The following is a 24,889-nucleotide window of genomic DNA, read 5'->3' on the forward strand; positions in this document are numbered from 1 at the left end:
TCTTTAAAAAGGATGTTCTGTGGATGAAGGTCAGATTTCCAGAAAACATTTGATCAACTACTACATCAAAAGATATTACACAGAATTTTTTTTTGTAAAAGAAAAATAGCTACTGGCATGAAAGGAAGATCTGCTGGCTAACAGGGAACATGGAGTGTAATATACTGTACATAAATGGAGCTTTGATTAATTCAGGCTGATTTGCTATCATCTGCTGAACCAGTGTGAGATTAGGAACTGCTGTGCATTTGCTCTTACATGGCTCCAAGGCACCATCCATTTTCAGGCTATGCTACTCAGGGACTTGTGCTAATATTGCATTCTGTGAGTTTATGAGCTATCCTAACTACTGTACACATGCTGTGTGTGACTGCATGGGCTGTGTTTTGCACCTTGGTCCCAGAGGAATGCTGTTTCTTTTCGCTGTATACATGTGAATAGTTGAATGAGACTTAAACTTGAACAAAATAGGTATGAAGGTAACTTATAAATAAGACACACAAGTAGATATGGACAGGTTATGTACATGGGAAATGGCCTAGCAAATGAAGTTAATGAATGGAATTATCCCTTTTGGCAGTTTTTTTTAAAGGAGCAATTATCTATTCCGTGAGAGCTTGCAGATTGGGGAATGGGATGCATAGATTACCAGTTCCGGTGCATGATTTGTAACAGGTCAGTATAAAGTTTCTTCCCCTAGGCAGTTAATCTGATTAACCATTCTATTTAGCCCCCACCCCAACCTCCTCTATCTATTATCCTTGTTGTTGCACTGCACTGTGAACCCTTCAAAGTACTTTTATAATGCTGCTACATTGTAAATACATGCTGCTATATATTTATTTACACACATTTTATTCCATAGCCATCCTTTAATTCTAACCTTAATAGCATTATTATATTTACATATAAATCTTTATTATTTATACAATTATTTAATTTTTGAATGTTGCTGTTTTTTGTCGCATGTCACAATCTGACCAACACACCACAGCAAATTCCTAATACATATAAATGTATATGGCAAATGTTGATCCTTGACCCTTAAAATTGCAGCAAATATTTAGGAAATTGAGCAGAAGCAGAGAGAAGTTGGTATAAAGACCTTTGTGTACGGTACATGTGAGATCACTTCTGGACTACTATCATTTGTCTCCTTATTTAAGGAAGATTCAGAAAAGGTGAACAAACTTAATACCTGGAATCACCAAGGTGCCATATGAAGGAGGGTTAGACTGACTAGGCTTTCATCTGCTGGAGTTTAGAAAGGTGTGTAGGGATTGAATTATTTAAGATTCAGATGTGAAGTCTTCATGTGAAGAGGATGTTTCTTCTTGTGGAAGAAACTATAATGAGGTGGCATTTATAAAATTGAAGAGTCACCCATTTAGAACAGGGATGAAGTGATTTTTCTTCTCTCGAGAAGTGCATGAGCACAGGAACTCTTTTCAATGAGGAACAATTGAAACAATTTTTAATTTAATATTTTGAAGGCCCTAGAACACTAGAACAAAAATCAAACTGCTGGAGGAACTTAGGTCAGGCACCATCTGAGGAGGCAAATGCACAAGTTGATGTTTCTGGTGGAGACCCTTCATTTGGACTGAAGTGGACAGACTCTGGATCAGTATGGGGTTAAAGGTTACTATGGTAGGTGGAAATGGTGAACTGAGGTCACAATCTTATGGGAGGGGGAGAGAAACACCTGAAGCTATGCGGTCTATTCCCATTCGGCATATTTCCCCATGATACACATGTATAATCACATGAACATTTACCATTACAGTGATGCATTATCAGATACTATGTTTTGGAAAAATACTGAGATTTCCTGGCAGAAATTCAATAATGCAACAATTGTTTATTATTTTATTACGAATGTAGGTATGTTGTTTTCATACTGATTTGGAAGGGAAACAGCATGATTGAAGGGCCCTGATTAAAGGTCTCAGCTGGAAACGTCGACCATTTATTCCACTCCGTAGATGCTGCCTGACTGCTGAGTTCCTCCAGCATTTTGTGTGTGGTGCTGAAAAATCTCGGCAACTGCAGAATCCCTTGTGAACATGGTTGAAAGAAGTCTTTCAGCTGGAACTACAGCTGGAAATTCCTGGCTGGCGCTTTGGGAAATCCTCGCTCTGTGTTGGACTCTGCAGGGAAGTCCACCACCACAGCTCCTGTGGTAGTTTCGCCTTCATCAGCAATCAGTGCAGCGAAAGAGCTGGCGCCAGGGAATGTTCTTCAGGAATAGAATCGGACGCCATGCATAACCAGACGCTTCGAAAACATTATCGCTGAATATCGGAGTTATTGATGCAAGTTAACGCCCGAAGATCAGATATTTCTTCCCTAAAAGCAATCAGTGTGTTTGGAAGCTGGAGGGAAGGGGTGTATTTTTGGGCTGTGGGATAATACAGACAGACATTGAGCTGAAAGCAAGCAACGTGGGCGGCGGCCGCGGGGATAAGCGACTCCTCCCTCGCTGCCGCTCTCATTGGTGTGTGCCACCGAGCCCTCCCCTGCTCACTGACCCCGGCTGGCAGCCACACCGGATTCCCGCCCCTCTCGCAAAACAAAGTATCCTCCTGATCACCGGGATGTTGTTTCCAAACCAGAGGAGGCGGAGTCAGATTTCCACACACCGTCCTGTCCTGATTTTGCACTAAGTTCCTCAAAAGTGAAGTTGGAAAGGGCAAAGTGTGACTGCAGTCAGCGAATTTTATCTGATTTATTTATCAAATCAGAACCCGGGGGCAAGTCGGTGCCAGGGTACCCTGCGTTCGCTAGCCTTTCAATGGGGAGCGTTCAGTTAGACGATTTCATCGCTGGATGGATCGGAGGTAGAGTGTTCCCGGTGTAAATCCAACTTGGAACTTCTGCTAACTTTTGCTCGAGTTAATGTACTTAGCCTGCGGTACTTCGGGATCATCTTTCTTTGTCTGGTTTTTACGTTTCACATTCCATATAAGTGTAAAATAAATTTAAATCACTTTTATAAACTTGTTTATATTTATGTAGCGTCTTTAGGGCTTCGGGACGTCGGAAAGCGACCGCTTCACGGCCACTGAAGTACCATTGAAGTGTAATCTCCCTGGTACTGTAGTGGAAGAAAGTTTCTTTTTTATCGTGACTCAGTCGATTTTTATTTTCGTGGTAGGAGCGGCGAGTGTGATCGTTGGCCACCCCCTCGACACAGTAAAGGTATGTTTTCTTTTCATTTGTATTTTCAACACTGTAGAGCGCTTTTGAACTGTGGAAAAAAACCACTATCTTTGTATTTCACCAGGGCCTCTTTTTAAGTTGCTAAAGGGTGGACATCCAAAGAACCGATCGTGAAAATACTTCACATGTTCCTGCCGAGTCTTCCCTTGCTTTTCAAAGTTAATTATTTTTCAGACTCGCCTGCAAGCTGGTCATGGTTACAGTAACACAGTCCAATGTGCGCTGAAGATATTTAAACACGAACACGTAAGTTTGCCTGTTAAACTCCAATTTATTTATTTTTTCTTAACGGACAATAAAGGAGGCGCGCTGATTATACCTCAATCTCTTTCCAGATTGCTGGTTTCTTCAAAGGTCTGTCCTTTCCGTTAGCCAGCATCGCAGTGTACAACTCGGTGGCGCTCGGCGTCTATGGCAATGCTCAGAGGGTCATTTGTCAGTACCGTTACGGTGAGGAGAGCCACCGGGGTCCTGCACTGACTGATGTGGCTGCTGCGAGTGCTGTGGTGGCGCTAGTCACGGTTGCAATTGGTGCTCCGGTGGATCTGGTCAAGATAAGGCTACAGATGCAAACACAGTCCGTGGGGTCGGGTAAGGTTCACGATTTCACCTTTCCTCCGTTTGGGCCCAGTTCCTTGAACGAGCATAGGCATGTCTCTGCAATATAGCATACTTGTATAGTCAATGTGCAAATGGTGTTCAGTATCATGAGCTCTATTTGTAATATAGTATTTGTTAAATCCAATCCTGCCTTTCAAAAATAGCTTAAGGGAAAAACCTACCAGGATACAAAATAGTAACCTGATTCCATGTTTAAACTGTTGGTCTATATTTTTTTTTTCTCATTTGATATCTTTAAACCGGACGTTTCTTTATAATCACGAACATGAGAAAATCTGCAGATGCTGGAAATCCAAGCAACACACACAAAATGCTGGAGGAACTCAGCAGGCCAGGCAGCGTCTATGGAAAAGAGTAAACATGGCTGAGACCCTTCATCAGAACTGGAGAAAAAAAGATGAGGAGTCAGAGTAAGAAGATGGGGTGAGGGGAGGAAGAAACATAAGGTGAAAGGTGAAACTGGGAGGGGGAGGGATGAAGTAAAGAGCTGTGAAGTTGGTGAAAGAGATACAGAGCTGGAGAAGGGAGAGTCTGATTGTTGCAATGAGCGCTGGAGCAGACCCAAATGCAGGACACAGGCACGGAGATTGGGTTAGGATTCTCAGGCGGATTTGAACGTGGCACAGCAAACAGGAGGGACCTTGGCACAGAGTCTGGACATGGAGACGGACTTGGACACAGCCTGGACTTGGACTTGGCTTGGATTCGGAGTTGACTTGGACTCGGACTCGGGACTAGGAACTTGGACACGGAGCTGGGACTCGGACTTATAACGACAAAACCAAACAACAACAGACGATTCGTATCTTGGCTCGGAAGAGCGACAAACGGCCTGCAGTCCTCAGCTGGACACGAGACGACAGAATTTCCGAAGCAACTTAGAGTCCACTATTGTCGATGGGCCGGAACGTGCATAGCCGGAATGGCTCAGGTGACGGTCCAGCATTCTCAGCGGCCCACTCTGGCTGAGGTGATGATCCAGCACTGAGTAGAATAGTGGTCGCCAACCCGTGGATCGTTGAGACTTTCCCAGTAGATCCCAAAAAAAAAGAAAAAGAAGTACACAAATACTGTTGAGAGATTGTGGGGTTTTAGTTCCGTTCTTTCTGCCCAGTGAGCATGCGTGTAGCTCCCCCGCCACGCGCTGGTCCCCAACCACCGGGCCATGAGGAAACGATGAGTCAGCTGCACCTTTCCTCATTCCCTGTCACGCCGACTGTTGAACTTGAACCCACATGAGGTCATTACCCAAGTGCGTCAGGGATCACTGGTTGGCCTTGGGTAACCGGCCGCTTTGTGCGACTGGCGAGATGTGCTGTTGCTACCGGCCTGGAGAGCGGACAGATGGGCACCGCCTTTAAACCTGTTTAGCACACCAAATGTTCATCGGAAACCCGGTGCTAAAATATTCGCAGACGACATAATTCAGGCTCAGGGTTTCGTAAGTAGCAGAGCAGCTACCTTGCTGCGATCTACTGAAACAAACTTTCATTGGCCGATCCTACAAGGGGGGTGGGCACGTCCTGTTGCACTCCTCGCTCGGTCGCTCTCTCTGGACTGTGACCGCCGCAGCCCCAACACGGGAACAGACGCACCTGGCCAAGGCGGCAGACGGGTGGGCGGGAAGCTGTATCTGAGGCCCGGAGGCTGTCTAATGAGGCAATGAAGTCATCAAAACTGCTTCGGTACCCTGAGTCCAAGCACCCTGCACTTAAAGACAAACCCGCTGAGTTTTTTTCCAGCGTTAAGAACGTGAGCAAGTGGGACAGCAGGTAAGTGCTGAGAGCCACGTAAAGTAAATTGTGGAATTGACTGGACATAAGGAACCTGCTTCAAGTATCGCTGTATTCCAGTCGTGTTTAACACCCCCCACCCCCCATCGGCCAGTCCGCAAGAATATTGTCAATATTAAACCGGTCCGCGATGCAAAAAAAGGATGGTGACCCCTGGGGTTCATACATTATTTCTACTTATGGGTTGCGGGGTTTTACTTCCGGTCTTTTCCGCCCCGATGCGCATGCGTGTAACTAATCGATTTGGAGTCGATCTTGCCTTTCACTAAGGCCGAGGTAGGGGATCTTGGGCTTCAAAAGGTTGGTGACCACTAGAGTAGATTTAAGTCGGAGTTTTTATGCTGCCGGTTTGGATGAGGAACAGGTGCCCTAATCAAGGAACCCGGTAGAACATGGGGAAAAGGAAATTAACTGAAATGAGGAATAAACGGACCGGACCGTGACACAGATAGGAGAGGAGAGATGGCCATGGAAGAAAGAAAAGTGGGGGGGGTGGGGAGCACCAGAGGAGGTGCCAGGAAGATAAGGTGAGCGGGAAATGGGAATGGCGAATGGTGAAGTGGGGGCATTAACAGAAGTTTGAAAAATCAATGTTCATGTCATTGGGTTGGAGGCTAATGTTTTGCTCCTCCAACCAAGTGTGGCTTCATCGCGACAGTAGAGGAGGCTGTGGACTGACATGTAGGATGGGAATGGGAAGGTGACCACTGGGAAATCTTACTTTTTCCAGCAGACAGAGCATAGGAGCTCAGCAAAGCGGTCTCCCAACCTACGTCAGGTCTCTCTGATATACAGGAGGCCACATCAGGAGCACCGCACACAGTATAGGACCCCAACAGACTCTCAGGTGAAGTGTCACCTCACCTGGAAGGACTGTTTACGGCCCTGAATGGTAGTGAGGGAGGAGGTGTAGGGGTAGCTGTAGCACATGTTCCGCTTGCAAGGATACATGCCAGGAGGGAGCTATGTGGGGAGAGACAAATGGACAGGGGAGTTATGTAGGGTGCGATCCCTGAGGAAAACTGAAAGTGGAGGGAGGGTAAGATGTGCTTGGTGGTGGTATCCCGTTGGAAATGGTGGAAGTTACGGAGAATTCTGTGCTGGACATGGAGGCTTACGGAGGCTGGTAGGTGAGGACAGGAGGAACCATATCCCTAGTGGGGAGGTGGGAGGTTGGGGTGAAGGCGGACATGCACAAAATGGAAGAGACGCAGATGCAGCACTGGTGGATGAAGGGAATCCTGCTTCTTTGAAGAAGAAGGACATCTTCGTTCAGGAATGAAAGGCCTTAGCATGAGAGCAGATGCAGGGAGAAGGTTGAATTGAGAGAAGAGGATGGCATTTTTACAAGTAACAGGGTGGGAAGAGTAGCTGTGAGAGTCAGTGGGCTTATAATAGACACCCCCATTCTCCAGAGATGGAGACAGAAAAATCGAGAGGTGTCGGAAATGGGCCAGGTAAATTTGAGGGCAGGGTGGAAGTTGGAGGCAAAATTGAAGTTGATGAGCTCTGCATGGGTGCAGGAAGCAGCACCAATGCAGTCACTAATGTAGTGTAGGAAAAGTTGGGGAGTGATACCAGTGTAGGCTTGGAACATACACTGGTTCCAAGGCAGGCATAGTTGGGACCCATGTGAGTGCCCATGGCTACACCTTTTGTTTGAGGGAATTGGAGGAGCCGAGGGAGAAATTATTGAAAGTTCCGCCAGATAGAAGAGAGTGGTGGTGGTGGAGAGGAACTGGTTGGGTCTGGTGTTCAGAAAGAAACGGAGAGCTCTGAGGCCTTCCTGGTGGGGGATGAAGGTGTACAGGGACTGGACATCCATAGTGAAAATAAGATGATTGTGGCCAGGGAACTTGAAATCATTGAAAAGATCAAGAGTGTGTGAAGTGTCACTGATACAGGTAGGAAGGGGCTTAACCAGGGGGATAAAACTGAGTCGAGGTATGCAGATACGAGTTCAGTGGGGCAGAGACAAGCAGAAACAATGGGTCTACCTGGACAGGAAGGCTTGTGAATCTTGCCACTTTATTTTGAATTATCACCTTTTTATTTCCTGAAGTCACATATCATGAGACTTGATTGTAAATAAAATGCACACCTTGAGTTGTACGAATGCAAAGGAATTTAAAGTAAATATCTTTCCAATGGCATCATCTGAGCACCATATGCATATGTACTATACAAGTAGGCCATATTGCAGAGGCGTTCCCGTGCTTTCTGTGACATTCTGAAAGGTAGGTCTTGGACTTGAGTAATTAAATAATTATTTTCAGAAGTAAATTTTAATTAAAATCCTACAGATTGATAACTTAAGTTTTTGTTATTATTAGACATCTCACTTTCTTTCTCCCCATTGTCTTTTCCTCCTTGCCTACTTCTGCATTATTTTAAGTACATATTTTCTTAGGCATAGTTTAAAAAATAAGATACGTACTGCAATCTTTTGCAAGCCATTTCACGAGTCTGGAGACGTTAGATTCTTATCACAGACATCACTCTTGTGGGTTTAGAGTTTTTTTAATAGCTGTCTGCTTATGCCAATCTATTGCAGGTGTGTCTGTATGGTAGGATACTGTGAGTTAGGCAAACATAGTCAGAGGCGTGGAATGAGCAGTACAGAAGGGGACCATTTGGTTTTTCAGGTTTCTGCTGGCTGTTTGGAAGTGCTATCTAATCGTTGATCCCATTTCCCCGTCCTTTCTAAGGCTGAAAATATTTATCCAGCCTCTTGACAATTATTTTGAATTATCTCCAAAAGTTGGTGCTTTACATCAGATTTACTTAGAACATAGAACAGTCCAGCACAGGAACAAGCCCCTCAATCCAAAAATGCTGTGCCAAGACAATTAAATTAGTAATCAAATGGCCAACTAACAATGTCAACGTCCTTCCATTTCCTCATGGTAATGTGTCTATCTAAACTTCTCTTAAAAGTCCCTTAGTATTTGCTTCTCCCACCACCCCAGGCAGTGGATTACAATCTTCATTGTAAACAACTTCAGTATCTTCTAAGTACTTCAGTCAAAGTTTTGGCATATTTGCCACTGGAAGCAGCTTCTCTTGATTTGTCCGAGTAAAAGAGATCATTGTTCAATTTATTAGTCTGGATAATCCTCAGGTCCATTATCCATTCCACTGGTTGTATTTGTAGGCCATGTGGGACCATTGAAATTTGGCCCTGAAAGCCTGTGTCATTGATTTGAAATATCAGAAAGGGAAGCAGCCAACTTAATGAACTCTGCTGTACAGTGACGCTAGACCCCATACAGTGTTTACAGCACCTCTCCCTCCCAAACTCTTGTCTCTGTTCTCTTGACAGTGCAGAGCATCAGGCATATGGAGCATCCCTACCTCCAAGTAACCATCCAAGTTAAAATCCATCCTGAGTTTGAAGGTTATTGCTATTTCTTCGTTGTTACCTTATTAAAATCCTCAGTTCCCTTTGGATGTTGGAAACTGCCTGCTGGATTCAAAAGTAAACCACCGTTAAGAGGTTCCAATCAGATTACATTTTTAACCAGAGGATGGTGAATCTGTTGAATTCTTTGCCACAGAGGGCTGTGGAGGTTAAGTCATTGGATATACTTAAAGCGGCAGTTGGTAGGTTCTTGATTAACTAAGGGGAGAAAGCTGGAGAATTCAGGTTGAATGGATAATAAATCAGCTGTAATTGAATGGTGGAGCAGGTCAGATGGATCAAATGGCTTGATTCTTCTATGCCTATCAGAATCAGAAATCAGAATGAGGTTTATATATATATATTTTTAAATAGTTAATTTTAAAATTAATAGAGCAAAAACAGAAAAAAAAGTGAGGTAGTGAGGCCATAAGTAATTGTAGGGATTGATTTTTCTCTGCCTAGATTTTACTATGCTGTCTCCTGCAGCTTTTTACTTCTGATAATTTTTATTTAGGGATGTTAACAATGATTATGAATTGCTAAATATTTTTTACACTCCTACAGCTAAATTAAGTTTGGTTGGTGCTGGTTCCATGCACTCGCTTGCACTGAATAATCAGCCTCTGTACAGGGGGCCCGTGCACTGCATTAGCAGAATCCTGAGGAAAGAAGGAATTGCTGGACTGTACCGAGGGGTCGGAGCCATGTATCTCAGGGATATTCCAGGATACTGTTTGTATTTTGTTCCCTACATGTTGCTGTGTAACTGGATGATGCCTGAAGGGAGTACAACACCTAATCTATATTCTGTGTTGCTGGCTGGTGGTGTGGCAGGTAAGATTACTTTCAATCTAAGAACATGCATATTACACATTTATTTAGTAACATTTCTAAAGAAGGAAGTTGAGGAAGCAGGGTTTGGGCTACCGTCTTTGAGTCATTATTGTGTAGTATTAATATCAGAATAGGAATCTCTTGTTACTTTCAATTTGCAGTATCAATAATTTTCAAAGCAAGGTTCTGCAGGGAGAAGCATGCATCAAAACAACACGTCCAGGGTCTCACACAGGTTTCATTTCAAAGGACAATTCATATTCAGACAAGCATAATGTAAGAAACAGTACGTGCAGATTTGCCCTGTGATGGGGATGGGCAGCATTAACCAGTGATGGCTGATGGGATATTACTGTTGGAGTTGGACACTCAGGCGGGGATTGTCATCATTGTGACCGCTCACCGTTACATTGTGAGGATTTAGAATCAGGCCATCGTAAATGAAACACATTGTTACTGACAATCCAATTTCGTGACAGCTAGGGATAGACTCAATAAGTAATGCCAGAAAAAGCTGTTCACCCTCTAGTTAAGACCTCTAAGACCTGTACTGATTCTCAAGTCAGTATGTTGTTGGAACATTATAATGGCAGTCCCAACCAATGGCATGTATGGGTAAGCTTGTAATACAATGGAGGACTGTGCTTCAGTTTCCTGAAGTCACAATGCACAAATGGGGTTACCTCTTGCAATTAGCTGATGATTTTCAAATACTTTTCTGCAGCATGACACACAATAACATTGCGTTATGGAATATCATTTCTAATCCAAGATGTTTGGCACAGTGAGCTCACACCTGGATAAAAGTTCATTTAGACTACCTAAGCCCATTTCATTTCTGCTGCCTGTAAGAAAGAAAACAGTTTTTAACTTAGTTCTCTTGGGTTCTTTAGATCATACACCATCCTTAGGCAGAAAATCCATCAAGTGACCGGAGTAACTGAGTATTTTTTTACTGTGCACAATTTACACATTGTGTACTGTGTTCCTTTAATGTTTGTACGTATTATTCCTCAAAGCAATAGCTGCTAATTGTGAGAAACCCTGGGGCATTTTGCTTTTAATCCTGTCAAACATGGTTAATTTTGGATCTACAGATTAGATACTGAAGTGTTGTTCTCTTCTAATCTGTTTTAATATTCTGATTGAATTAATTCCATTTTATTTGTATATTTATTAAGCAGGAGTGAAAGGAAGCCTTTAATTCGTCCAGTTTTGAGCAGTCTTGTGTTTGCATGAAAAGCAATCAGACTTCAATGTTTTTCAGGTATACATTGATACAGATTAGATAGTACCCAGGTGTTAGTGACAAGAATAATATATGCTTTTTACACACTAGCAGATTTTCCAAAAGTGTAATTCCTCATTGAATATTTCTTCTGGTTACATTTATACAACATATCCAGCAGAAGAAAGCTGTAGTTATCTATATACAGTATAGTTACATTTCCATTGTAGTTGATACAAAATGAGATCAATACCATACAGCTATTTGCAGACTACTGGATTAACAATTTGATTTGAAGTAGCAGGACTCTTTCCTTAAGATCGTTATATTCTGGGGTGGTAGTGTGGATAAGCTCCCACTATCTATTAAGTGCTCCCAATGGCATGCTCCTCAAATAGCCTCTGACAACCAAGTTCAGCTCCTGGCCTTCACGTGTGTCTTAGCTACTGAGTCCAGTGGCCCATTTCTACTGACAGGAGAAGAGGCAAAGGTGGGTTACTGGTGCTTTCAAAACAGTCATTTTGGGTAGATGGGGCTTGTCAGCAGTGGTTGGCAGCTCTTCTAAAAGGAAAGCTCTAATCTCCAACCTCTGCAGCCTTGTGTCTATGCCCAGTCATAGGGAAGCCTTCAGGAGTAAACCCCAAGGAAGAACCTGGAGCTGGAGTCCCGAAGGCACTTACGCATAGTTCAATACTGACTGGCAACTCCTGCAACATCACTGGTGCCAAACTGTATCGGTCTCTGCCATTTTTTTGCTGTGTGGAGAGGGGGTGCCTGCCATATGGGCATGAGTGTGTTCTCTATATTGTACTGCCCTGGCTTGCATATTGTGTGAGCAGCTGGGATCCCCGACCAATGGAAGCCTCAGACAGGACATCACTCTGTATGACTACACTTGAGGGTTAATGGGTATTATTTACACCTGCACACCTCTTAGCAACTAAACTACTTCATGATCATTACCAGCAGAGCAGTATCATATCCTGTCAGTTAGAAAACACTGAGATAATTTCTTCCCCACAGATGCTCAGAATAAGATAGGTATAAAAACGTTTCCATTGAACAGTGACTTAGGCCATTTACTGGTGAGTTTCCAATATACAGTATTTTAAATTCCCTGCAGTGCTTAAGTTAGAACATCAGATGAATGTTAACCAAGTAATTAAATTTATAATTGTATTTAGTTGAAACCGTTTCCCCACGTTAAATAAGTGGTAATAAACTAGAAGCTACCAAAGAATTTACATCTTTATCAAATAACACTTGGTTCTCTATTACCTTATATCATAAGTTTCAAGTACTCACCCCTTGCCAACATCTCTCAGTAACCAATTAAAAGGCTTGGGTATCAGTTTCTGAAACTGAAGTGAAATTTTTGAAGTGCTTAGAATTGTTAAGTGCTCTTGGAAACATATCAATTGCAAACCATGCATCTATATTTAACATTGCAATGGATTTCCAAAAGGATACGACCTGAGGAGAGGAAACAGTCAGCATGGAGACTACAATACAGTAGTCTTGCTCTCCAATTGCAAAGAATAAAATTACCATGAAATGGTGGTATTCTAGACACAATAGATTTGGCAGATACTGGAAATCTTAAGTACCACACACAAAATAATGGAAGAACTCAGCATGCCTGGCAGTATCTATGGAAGGGAATAAACAGTAAACAAACAGAAGGCCAGGGAGTTGGGCTGAGGAGGGGAGAAAAGGGTCAGCCATGATTGAATGGCAGTGCAGACTCGATGGGCCAAATGACCTAGTTCTGCTCCTATGTCTTATGGTCTTATGTTTGGGCTGAGGCTTCTCAAAAAGGAAGGGGGAAGAAGTGAGAACTAAAAGATGACAGAAGTGGAAGGAAATGGTGGGTGGCTGGGTAGGTGGGGGAAGGGGGATGAAATTGCAAGCTGGAAGGTGAGAGATGGAAGAGGTAAAGGGCTGAAGAAGAGGGAATCTGTTTGGAGAGGACAGTGCACCATGAGAGAAGGGGAAGGAGGAGAGGTGCCAGAGGGAGTTGGTGGACAAGTGAGGTGAAGAGAAGGGGTAAGAGGGAAGCCAGAATAGAAAATGTAAAAAGAGAAAAGTGATATTCCAGAATAATTTTAATCTTCCAGATATTCTAGAATACCACTCCTCTCTTATTCCATTCCCCATTCTGGCTCTGCACTGGATTCCCTAGTAATCACTCAGGGACAATGTTCCCTGTCTGTGCTTAAAGGAAAGAAAGTAATATTTTTGATTCCCTTTTGAAGCAGGCATACTGATTGGCCAATTTGTGGAAAATACACTTTTATACCACTACAAATGATTCCTCCATACCTAGTCCCTCTGATACCTACTCAGCTGCATCACTGTCTCACCTGAGGGACGAAAGGTAACTAATTAGGGCTGAAAACATGGTAGCTCCCCGAACAGATAGATGTGTGATTCAGGTCTTGTGTTAAGGTTGCACTGGATTTCACATCTGTGGCAGGGGTCTCCATGGGAACATCTTTGCCAACATTGAAAATATCAGCAAAGGCATAAAAAAAATCAAGGAATACTCAGATCTAATTCCATAACATAGGTAGATCTTACCAGTACCATTACCACCTTTAAAATAGCATTAAAATGACACAGAGCAGAATGGCAATACCCAAAACGCACACTGACAGGAGAACTCTTGTAAAGAGTCAGCTGAGGAACGATGTGCCAAATGGCACCCTTCTGTGCTGTACCATTCTGTGATGCTTTATAACATGGACTATTTCTGACAGTAGATTGGTTGTGTATTTCATCTTTGGGGAGAAATAAGTCACACTGCTCCACTTTTCCCGTTAGGTGATGACCAACAAAGGACTGAATGGAAATCTACAGTTCTTTTTCATTACTGAGCAGTAACTTGATTGGTAAATGTGATTGTGTGAAAGTACATTGAGTGCAGAGTCCTTTCAAGCTCAGCTGCCAGTTTGTCAAGTCAACAAATGCATTTGTATTCAAGTGCTGATTAGAACTCTTTAATTTTGGATGCTACAAGTATCTTTATTTGTTAATGCTTACATTTATATACAATTCAACAATGGTGATAACTATAAAATTACTCAACCTTGAAAGTCTGTCATACTTAAAATGAGTTGTTGTTATTGACAATGTCATATTGTTATGACATTGTCCTTTGCTTTCATTTCTGTGTGACAGTTATTCATTTCTATTTAACACATGCAGTGAAAAACGAATAACCATTTATTTTCTCAGTACTTAAGGTTTCCAGCGGTCCTTTCGTGTTGTTTTATGCTTATGGTCCCATTTTGTCATTGCTTTATACACCAGATATCGTGCTCATTATTAAGGGGAGGGGTGGAGAATTATTTTCACCACGGCTCCCCTGACATATTCAAGCATAAAAAAAGGGTCAAGTCTGATTACTGGTCTTTACCAAAGTAGCTCTCCTCTGCTGGGTTGGGCAGTAGTAAGTTTGAATTGGATTTATTGAAATCAGTGACATCATTTGGAGCAAACACGAGGAAATCTTCAGATACTGGAAATTCAAACAACATACACAAAATGCTGGTGGAACACAGCAGGCCAGGCAGCATCTATAGGGAGAAGCACTGTTGACGTTTCGGGCCGATACCCTTCGTCAGGACTAACTGAAAGGAAAGATACTAAGAGATTTGAAAGTAGGAGGTGGAGGGGGAAATGCAAAATGCAAAGACCGGGGGGTGGGGGGGGGGGGGATGAAGCAAAGAGCTGGAAAGGTGATTAGCAAAAGTGATACAGAGCTGGAGAAGGGAAAGGATCGTGGAACGGGAGACCTAGGGAGAAAGAAAGGGGGAGGGGAGCACCAGAGGGAGATGGAGAACAGGCAGAGTGATGGGCAGAGAGAGAAAGAAAAAACAAACAACTAAATATGTCAGGGATGGGGTAAGAAGGGGAGGAGGGGCATTAACGGAAGTTAGAGAAGTCAATGTTCATGCCATCAGGTTGGAGGCTACCCAGCTGGTATATAAGGTGTTGTTCATAACTTGGAGAGCTGCAAGTGTCTGAAATACTCAGGATTGAGCTCAGATTGAAAAAAATAAACCCAAAATAGTCAAAGGAAATATGTAACAGCTGTTAGAACCCAAAAGTGAAAGTTAGTTTTACCATTTAGATTATGTCCTTTGGAGCTCATTTCAAGTATTAACTCATCTCTCCAAATCTTTTTTGATGAGGACAGAATCAATCTTACCTTTCAGTCCCATATAGAAGAATGTGCTATTGATTCCTTCTATGGATGCAAGCATGAAGGTTTTCTACTTTAGCAAAGAATTAGAGAGCTATTGATCCCTCGTTCCATTCATCAATTTAAAGTATTGTGAAAACTGGGGATGGATGGCCGGGGTGGGGGGTGGTGGTATTGAATTCTCTCCATTGTTTGTATTCACTTTAATATAATTGACTTTATTTGTAATAACAGTTGATAATAATTATATTGGTGGATGCAACTTTATGAATAGAGTGTCTTCGCTGGTGAAGTATTATGTGTAGTGTAAAATATGTTTTTATCCATTATGGAAACTTTCTTCTTTCTTGCAAGGAATTATTTGATAAAACAGAAAATAAATATCAATAGCAATAATGCAAGTATCAGCAAACACATTGCTGGAGATAGAGAAATCTGCATGGCTTCAGTTTATCTGGAGCTATAGTATGAGGGGTGATTGATAAGTTCATGGCCTAAGGTACATGGAGTCAAGTTTAGAAAACCTGGCACATTTATTTTTCAACATAGTCCCCTCCTACATTTACACACTTAGTCCAGCGGTCATGGAGCATACGGATCTTGGACCTCCAGAAAGTGTCCACAGCAGGGGTGATTGATAAGTTCGTGGCCTAAGGTAGGAGATGAGTTATACAGCTCTCGTTACATGCACGTGCAGTTCAACTCTGATTATGCAGAACGTTTGAAGTTAATAACTCATCAGGTGTGATTGATAAGTTTGTGGCATAAGGTAGAAGGAGATGAGTTATTCAAACTTTTTGCATAATCACTCAAAGAGTTGACCTGCATGTGCTTGTAACAAGAGCTGTAGAACTCATCTCCTTCTACCTTAGGCCACGAACTTATCAATTATCCCTGCTGTAGACACTTTCTGGAGGTTCAAGATCCGTATGCTCCATGACCGCTGGACTAAGTGTGTAAATGTAGGAGGGGACTACATTGAAAAATAAATGTGCTAGGTTTTCTAAAATTGACTCCTTCTACCTTAGGCCACAAACTTATCAATCACCCCTCGTAAACTGAAGGGAGCAGCAAAGTAACCAAGGAGGATAACTTCATTGCGATAAATTAAATGGCAAAGGTTAGTCAAACGTTTCAAGCATCTTACTAGCAGTAAACAGGTGTTAGAAGCCAGTCAACGTAATGCATTCTGACCTGAATGAGAGTGAACACTATTGGTATATCAGTGGTTGTTCTTTGCTGCTAGCAAATTCCATTTCACTGATACCAAAAACTGACCCTTTTGAAGACTTTGATATTTTGAAAAATCCCTTTACAAGCGTTGCAAGCCCTTTACAAGATGACCATGTATCCATTAATCCTCCAGTTCCTTTTATTGTAAATTGATGCAGAATAACTATTTCTGATTGACTGGTCTGCATAAATGTGATATTAATGTGTGCATTGTGTACTCCAGATAGGCTAATGAAGTCAAGTTTAAAGTACCCTTGGGGGTGGGCTGGCGGAAGAGTAACTGATCTCTAGTGAATCATGAATACAAAGGATACAGCAAAACAATATTCATTTGCCTATATTGAGCAATGACTGTTTTCAAAAGCTGGAATAATTGAGTTTAAAAATGTACAAACTCTCTTAATCATATTATAACATTTAAAACTTTTGTCCAACTGAAATTAATACCAACACCATGTTAAAAAAAGAGACTGATAACAATGTTTATGTGCTGAAAGTTTTAAAATATTACAAATCTAAAGGAAGCAAATTCCAAGTTACATAGAACTGAAAACAAGAAATACTAATAATCCTTCAAAACTCTTACTATTCAGAAAGAAGTTTAAGTTGAAACAGTTAAGTTTGAGGTGGGATTGAAAAGTAAATGCTTTGAATCAAAAGGAGGAAGGTCTGTGTTTTGCATTTAGCATTTATTTAGCATCAAAACTTGATCGTTTCATATCAAAGACTACTTTCAATTGGATGTTGGATTTATGGAATCCAAAGAAATAAATTATGCATTAATCAATACCATATCCTACTGTTGGAATAGGATGATGTCATTGCACAGAAGTCTGATGCCATTCTGTGTGCTGTTCTAACCATTACCTGGACCTGCTTATCAACACGGAGCTTATTCTTATTTCTGTATGGGAAACTGGTGGTGATCACATTATTGTCTTCCAAAGAGTTCTTGGGATTGGTTTTAGATCCTGGGTGTAAGAAACAGCCTATAACATTTGGGAAAAGTAAATTGTGTTAAATCACATGAATAAAGCATTGAGGATGGATTTCAATAAAATCCATAAATATGAATCTTATTAATTGTCTTTCAACATCAATAGCCTTTATATATAATGCTGCATAAAAAAATAAAAACTTTGTAAAGCTAGTTAAAATTAACTTGATCCTCTTTGGTCAGAGCACCATTTTTATCAGACTTTGCCATGCTAATTAGATGGAAGCCTGGAAGATTCAAGAGAAAATGGCCTAGACGATGTCTGGTTGCAGGGGTCTTTACTTTCAGTCATTACCCAGAATGAAAGTGGACTTCATACAGAGCCTAATCCAAGTGAGATCTGGGCAAATGATACACTATGTGAGCTGCTGGAAGTCTGTTAATGCTTTTGGATGTTTATTGAAGTAAGCTGCTCCAATGTGAAGTGTTTCAACTTTACCCTCTGCTGAAATCCTTTTGGACATTTGGCTTGTGGCAGCCGTGATTTTTAGACTGGTTGTTGGTAGGACTGGTTATAGAGAATAGAGATGGAATGACCGATGAGAAGGGGAAGCACATGGCAGGTGTGCAGAAGCTGTCATTTCCGGAGTAGTTGAATTGGAAAGTATTTGTGAAGTTAAAAGCTCAGACTATCCAGTAATAAATCAAACTCCCTTGAAGAGGATTTAAATTATGCATAAATCCTGAGTGAAATCAGTCACATGACTGACCAACAACTCAGCAACATTTCTGCCCTAACACCCATATTTGCTGGTAATGCACTGAAAAGCCTGGCTGACTTGATGAAGCTCTAAATATTTTGACAAGCAAATGCTAACAAAGCAAAACTTCCAAGTGTAAAATTAAGTACTTTCCTTCGAGTTTCATAATTTGAATATTTGACCAACACCTTCCGCATATCCAAAATGGAATCACAGTACAGTCCTCAGTAGTTTCAGAAGAGCAATTGTTCCAAGTGTGAATATTAAATCAAAAGGTTCAGAAAATGACATTGATCAAATCATTCTATATAATATGAAGTGGAAGTTTTTCTTTATGTTACTTATAGGAAATGGACCTCAAAATGAAACAACACCATGACGTCAGTGAAATTGTTCACTTTTTAAGGCACATAAGCTCAGTCCCAAGGTACAGAGTATGTTATGGCCCACAAAGACATGACACCTTGATGGTGTAAGCAGATGTAGTGATCAAACTCATCCTTGACAGAACCCATCGGGGAAAAAAAAACACTTTTCTCCTTTAGTTAAATAGAAACTGAAAATACCAGGAATACTCAACTTGTCAAACCACATTAAACCTGAAATGCCATCAACTAAAACATTAATTCTGTTCCTCTCTAGCTGATGCCTAACCTTTAGATGTTTGTGATTTTAGTGTGTAGGTTGACCACCAGTGCAGTGAACCTCTTCTTTGCCAACTATTTGGTCTCATTCTGCAACCAACTCAGTTGATGACCTTGATGATTACAATTTGTTTAATGCCTCTTTGTATCTGCTAAGTTGCAACTGATGTGAGTCAGTGACCCATGAATCAGTAAGTGGAAGACATCAACAAGAGAAAGTCATCAAAATATAGTACATGCGATTGATTTAAAAAGTTACAATTTAGTGAGTTCTTCCGGTTACATCTTCCTTGTGTGGTCACCAACTGCAAATCCTGTGATAGAATACAGAATATTAAATGGACTGTCATTTATGTAAAGCTGAGTGTTATAGCTACTTTACGAATATTGATGTTTGAACTTGTGATTTTTTTAGGAACGATTTCATGGGGTACCGCAACTCCCATGGATGTGGTCAAAAGTCGTCTTCAGGCTGATGGAGTTAATGAAAGAATGTACAAGGGAATACTGCACTGTATTCAACAGAGTTACCAAAAGGAAGGGTTAAATGTAAGTAAAAGAAATGCAGTAAATGGAGCTCGCGGCTATAGATCATTTGGAGTGAAATATTTCTTAATACAGATAAAATATGAGGTATATTCAGGATGGAATTAAATTGTCCTGTATGATTACCAGATTACTTTTTCAATATCAGTAAGCTTAAGTACATAGGATCTAAGCCATGGTCCACTCATTTGAATGCTAGCAAGTTTTTAAGACTTAAACATAGAGCCTTGTCTGCTGGGTAAGTGCCAAAGAGAGAAAATAAAATCCAAAACATCCCATCTGCAGGTATAAGGTTTCACTGGAGCTGTAAATGATGTTGGTGAGACCGTACTTGCAAAGCTGCGTGCAATTCTGCTTGTCAGGTATAGAAGGGATGTCATTATGCTGGAAAGGATGTAGGAAAGTTTCAACATCGGAGTACAGGCCTCTAAACAGTAGTCAGGATGTGGGATACAAATTACAGTGGGAGATAGAAAAAGCATGTAAAGAGGGCAGCGATGGTCATAGGGCGTTTCAATATGCGGGTGGGTTTGGAAAATTAGATTGGAGTTACATCCCAAGGGATGTTCAACCCAGATAAGTGTGAAGTGGTTGATTTGGTAGGTTAAATTTGAAGACAGAATATAATATTAATGGTAAGACTCTTGGCAATGTGGAGGATCAGTGAATCCCTCAACTCAAATGATCGCAATACTGCTACTAGAGGTTCAGAAAGTCGTGAGGGGACATATATAAAGTGAATGGTTACAGAGGGCATGTGTTTAAAGTGAATGGGGGAAATTTGTGAAGGAATCAGACGAGCTATCATTGTCACACAGAGGTGGTGGCCGTACTGAACGAGGTGCTAGAGGAGCTTTCGATTCTAAAGAGGTTTATGGATAGGAAATGTTTGGAGGAATATGTGCCAAAAGCAGGGAAATGGGACCAGCTCAGGTAGACAACTTGGTCACCATGTGTTTGGTGGGTCAGGGCTTGTATCATACTGTATAATTCTATGACTAAGATCACAGCTTAGTCTATAATCTGTGTTTCCCAAGACTCACTCGCAGACAGATCCTAAATCAGTCGTTTAGAAGTTGGAGTTCACTTTACTGTTTGGTCCAGTGTAATGCATGCACTCACTCAGGTAACCCATTGCCTTGTTAAACAAAGCCTAGTGAACACAATCTCATGGGAATAAGTTAATGCCTCCCCTGCATGATGCAATAAAATGTTACTGCAGCTGTTGTAGACTCACAGGGGCTGTGTCTCTGCTACCCTGAACAGTGGGATTGAAGCCAACTCTTAAAGACACTCATTCTGGCAAAGTGCAGAAGCTTCCTTGGAGAGGATAAGGAGGTGATGGAGATGGGAAGCAAAGGCAGTACTCATCCCACCCCCCTTTGACATGACATCATAGTGTGACCCCCTACCTGCAACATGAGATACAAATTCATCAAGGAGTCACTGATCCCAGACACAACAATGTTTCTTGTGAGCAGAAGTGGGGTATAGAAATAGGCAGCTGGTGATCATTACCTGTTCATTGAGGGGTTTGCTATTTGATTTTTAACTGCTATAGTTCATTCCTTTGAGGTGTCTGTGCATTGAATGATTCTTAGATGTGGGCCTGGAATTGGACAAACCTCATTTGCAAAGAGGTAAATCGCACCCAGAAAGGGACATGACTGCAGGTCAACCCGAAAAGTACCGCTCGAGCATTTTAATACGTTCCTCTTCACTCCGCAATTTCCATCAACATCATGGTATCATTTTATATAAATTACACAAGAGAAATATTCAGTACATAAGTGGCTCCAATTTTGGGAAATTACTGCTCTTATTTTGTAATTGTTTGGGATAAAAGGAGGTAAATAAACACTTTAAAACAAATATTTGCATCAAATCTGTTGGCTTAGTTCAAGGATCAGTGATGGATGTTCACTTCACCTCATGTTGATCATGACTGTTGTTACTTTTTAAGGGAACTGGAAGACTTGTCATGTATTTCCATCTGAGCTCCACCGTCAGGTTTTGTCAATGAAAGGGAAGGGATAAATTTGTGAGAATTCTTCCCAGAGAGGAGGATTTTTACAATAATAAGAGTGTAGCACATTATCAACAGAGATAGTCAACCAAAATCTCGTGGCACATTTTGATTTGGCATAAGCTGGAACAGATAATATATAATTGAGAATAGTAATGTTGTAGTTACCATTACGGCACTAGTAGCTTGGGTTCATTTCCACTGCTGCCCATAAGGAATTTGGACATTCTCCATACGACAGCTGGGATTTCCTTAAGTGTTGTGGGTTCCTCCCACGTTGCAAAGACATACGTGTTAGTAGGTTAACTAGTCATGTGAGTGTAATTGGAGAGCTCGCTGGGCCAGAAAGACCTGTTACTGTGCTGTATCTTAAACTAAAAAAAAATAAATATGCGGAATTTAGTAGCAGAGCGATAAAACAGTATTGAGAGTTCTCATGAGTTACAGCTTCTTCATGGCTGTAAGTCCAGACCTCAGCTTTCTGTCACAGGCTTCATTATGGAGAAGGTTTATGGCTAATTCTTCTGTTTGGGGATATCACAAACATCCCCAACCAAAGCACATACTGTTATCGCTGAAAGTAATGAAATAAACAGGATGCATACATGTAAAACTATTGTCATGTATGGGAATTGATTACTATTTGTTTACTTACTAGGTATTTTTTAAAGGAGCAGCAGTGAATGCGATTCGTGGATTCCCAATGAGTGCGGCCATGTTTCTGGGATATGAATTCACACTGAAAATCCTGCGAGGTCAATAAGCAGAATGTAGTGTTTCCTTCCTGACATTCATCAAATCTGTCCAGTCGCATCATTCTTCGCCTCAATCAACAGTTGGTTAGATATATGAGCAAAATTATTCTGTTATCTCCTATGTTCTTGAAGTCAACGCTCTTGACAGAAATACTTACTGTTGGACAACACTGAAATTCTCCCTGATGGTGCATTTTCAAAATTTATATGCAATGTTCCCTAGGAAGTCAGACTACTGAACTTCAGCCAACAAACTCCTGGTTTTCTACTGACTTGCTGAGCATTCAAGTAAAAGAATTTTGACTAAATGTGGAATAGGAAAAAAATTCAGAAGCCAGTTTGAAGTATTAAGGGTGGAGGTAGTGGATGAGGAATTAGTGCCATCGGTTTGCAGGACATATTTTTCAGCAGAATAGCCTGAGGGAACTTCATAAAATCATACTGCTCAGGATTATTCTGCTGGTCCTCTACATCTCTTTAAATGAGCGACCCAGTTAGTTCCACTATCCTGCTCTTTCCCCATTCTCTGACTTTTTTAAAATCTTCTGATTTTTTAAATATATAATGTACAACTATTTACCAGATGTATAATTAGCTGAAAGGCCTTCTTGGAGGATCAATGAAAGGAGAATCTTAGACACCTTGCAGATTCAGATTCAGTTTTAGTTTATTGTCTTATACACCAGGATACCTTGTTCATGTGAAGCTTACGGTGCAAAGAATATACATGGAAGTAATAAATACTACACTTTGTACAGTAGTGAGCGCAGAACAACAGGATGGTGCAAAGGAAATGTGATCTGAAGTAGTGCAAAAAGAAATGCTAAAGCCAGGGTTCCCAACCTGGGGTCCATGGACCTCTCAGTTAATGATAAGCCTCCATATGAACCCCAGTGCTAAAGTGACAATAGCTAAATAACAAAGAGTAACAATTGGGGAAGGGAAGTGGGATGTGAGAGAGGTGATTTGTTTGAAAACATAATCTGTTCTTGGAATTGGTCCAGGCTTTCAAGCTAATTTGTCATTTGTGGATATCACAAACTAGTTGTGGCTGATGACTCTGGACCTAACCGACTCCCTGACACGTACCAAGCCAATAAATTTTGTTTTTGCTAAATTGAGTTTAAATGGGTGCACAGGCACTGCACAGAAGCCCAGTTTTATTCTGTTATACAACAAGCCACTTTCTGCTGCCAAGTAATTATTACATTGTTTCTATGTGCTAAAATGCAACTGTGGGTATTTGGAAATAGGGTTGCTATATCTGAAATAGAGAAGTTATTAATCACAGCAAGTTATTTTTATCTATATTTTTTCCTGGAGCACAAGTCAAAGACCACTGTGGTTATGTTAACTTATGTGTTTTCTTCACAGCTAATTATCATGAACCGTAAAAAAGCAGAATGAGATTATTTAATGTATTCTGGTGAAATATGTTCACAATGCCAAATGAGAATCAAAACAGGTTCCAAAGTGAATAGTATCTCTACAAATCTGAAGATTCTCATAGTTATGCATAGCCTTACAAAACATTAAACAAAACTTTTCATTTCACTGTTTTAATTGCTGTTCTCGGAAGCATTTAGATTATTCTTTGATCTGTGACCAAGTACTTTAAATGAGCAGATAAAATGTTTCTATCAAGTTATTTTATCCATTGTAAATTAGATACCATGTATCTGTTTTGTAGAATAGAGATAATAATACTGCTTGTTACAGGCCGGAGGAGGATGCAGTGAACCTTCTGTGTGGAAGGTGTGACTTAATCATGTCATATATTATTTTTCTGATTGCAATTTTAATTTCTTTTTCATGTTGTTATCTATAGGTTGTGCATAAAATTGCACATGGCATTATGATCCTAAATGACAAACATTTAATCAGTCTGCTGCGTCCTTATTCACATCCATGGCAGACATCAAATGGAAAAGGAGCAACACTGCTGCTGCTTGGTTTTTAATGTAGTGGTGGTGTACTGGAGCACGTTCAGTGGGGTATGGACCAGACTGTAGGACGTGCATTTGGTGGGATCAGGGTCATTGTGAGTGAAATGCCATGAGTAATTAAATTATAAAAGTGATAAGCAATAAAGAACAATTTAGCCAAAAACATTATTATCCTGTTTGTTCATTGGTCTATCAGTTTCTTTATTTTACTTTAAAAATTTTGTAGGCAAAAATGTAGTCTTGTGAAATGCTGAGAATAATGCACTTATAGTGACAGGCAACTTCATTTCCAAGTTTATTTCTGAAACGTCATGCAATATCCGTTATAGAACGCTTTTGTCTATAACACCTGACATTTCAATTCCCAATGCTTTTGTCACAGATAATTTGTTTCTGTTTTACAGTTAAAAGAGTGATTCCTTAATTGGAGTGGTGTACTGTTACTTTGACAATATAAGCAAAGCTAATTTCTGCTGGCTTGGTTGTAGTAGTCAAACATTGAAGCCTTTAAACCCAATGCATTCAGCAAAATTGGTACTGGTTTCCCATTGACTATTTCATTTAAAAAAAATACTGTTCAATTTGAATAATAAAATCCAATTATCTTTTGCATAATCAAATATGCCAATATTACTGGCTGTAGCCAGCCATTTCTGCTCTTTTTTTGGGATTATACTCAGTACTCACTCTTTATGAACCTGTGAATTCTGTTTTCTGACTTTTGTTCCACCGC

General features: G+C 40.9%; 1 protein-coding gene across 2 annotated transcripts; it reads left to right on the forward strand.

Annotated features, from left to right (window-relative positions):
- Nucleotides 1–2,647: 2,647 nt before the first annotated feature.
- On the forward strand, nucleotides 2,648–24,321 carry slc25a48 (solute carrier family 25 member 48). Of its 2 annotated transcripts, XM_073067448.1 has the most exons (7): nucleotides 2,648–2,840; nucleotides 3,158–3,201; nucleotides 3,397–3,468; nucleotides 3,558–3,813; nucleotides 9,604–9,873; nucleotides 19,299–19,432; nucleotides 22,114–24,321. In XM_073067448.1, the coding sequence occupies exons 1-7, from the start codon at nucleotides 2,795–2,797 to the stop codon at nucleotides 22,216–22,218; spliced, it is 927 nt and encodes a 308-aa protein (XP_072923549.1). In that variant the 5' UTR covers nucleotides 2,648–2,794; the 3' UTR covers nucleotides 22,219–24,321. The 2 variants fall into 2 exon arrangements, with proteins under 2 accessions (XP_072923549.1, XP_072923550.1); XM_073067449.1 differs by lacking the exon at nucleotides 9,604–9,873.
- Nucleotides 24,322–24,889: the final 568 nt, after the last annotated feature.

Source organism: Hemitrygon akajei, chromosome 15, assembly GCF_048418815.1.
Source record: "Hemitrygon akajei chromosome 15, sHemAka1.3, whole genome shotgun sequence".
In the NCBI taxonomy this organism is placed as follows: Eukaryota; Metazoa; Chordata; class Chondrichthyes; order Myliobatiformes; family Dasyatidae; genus Hemitrygon; species Hemitrygon akajei.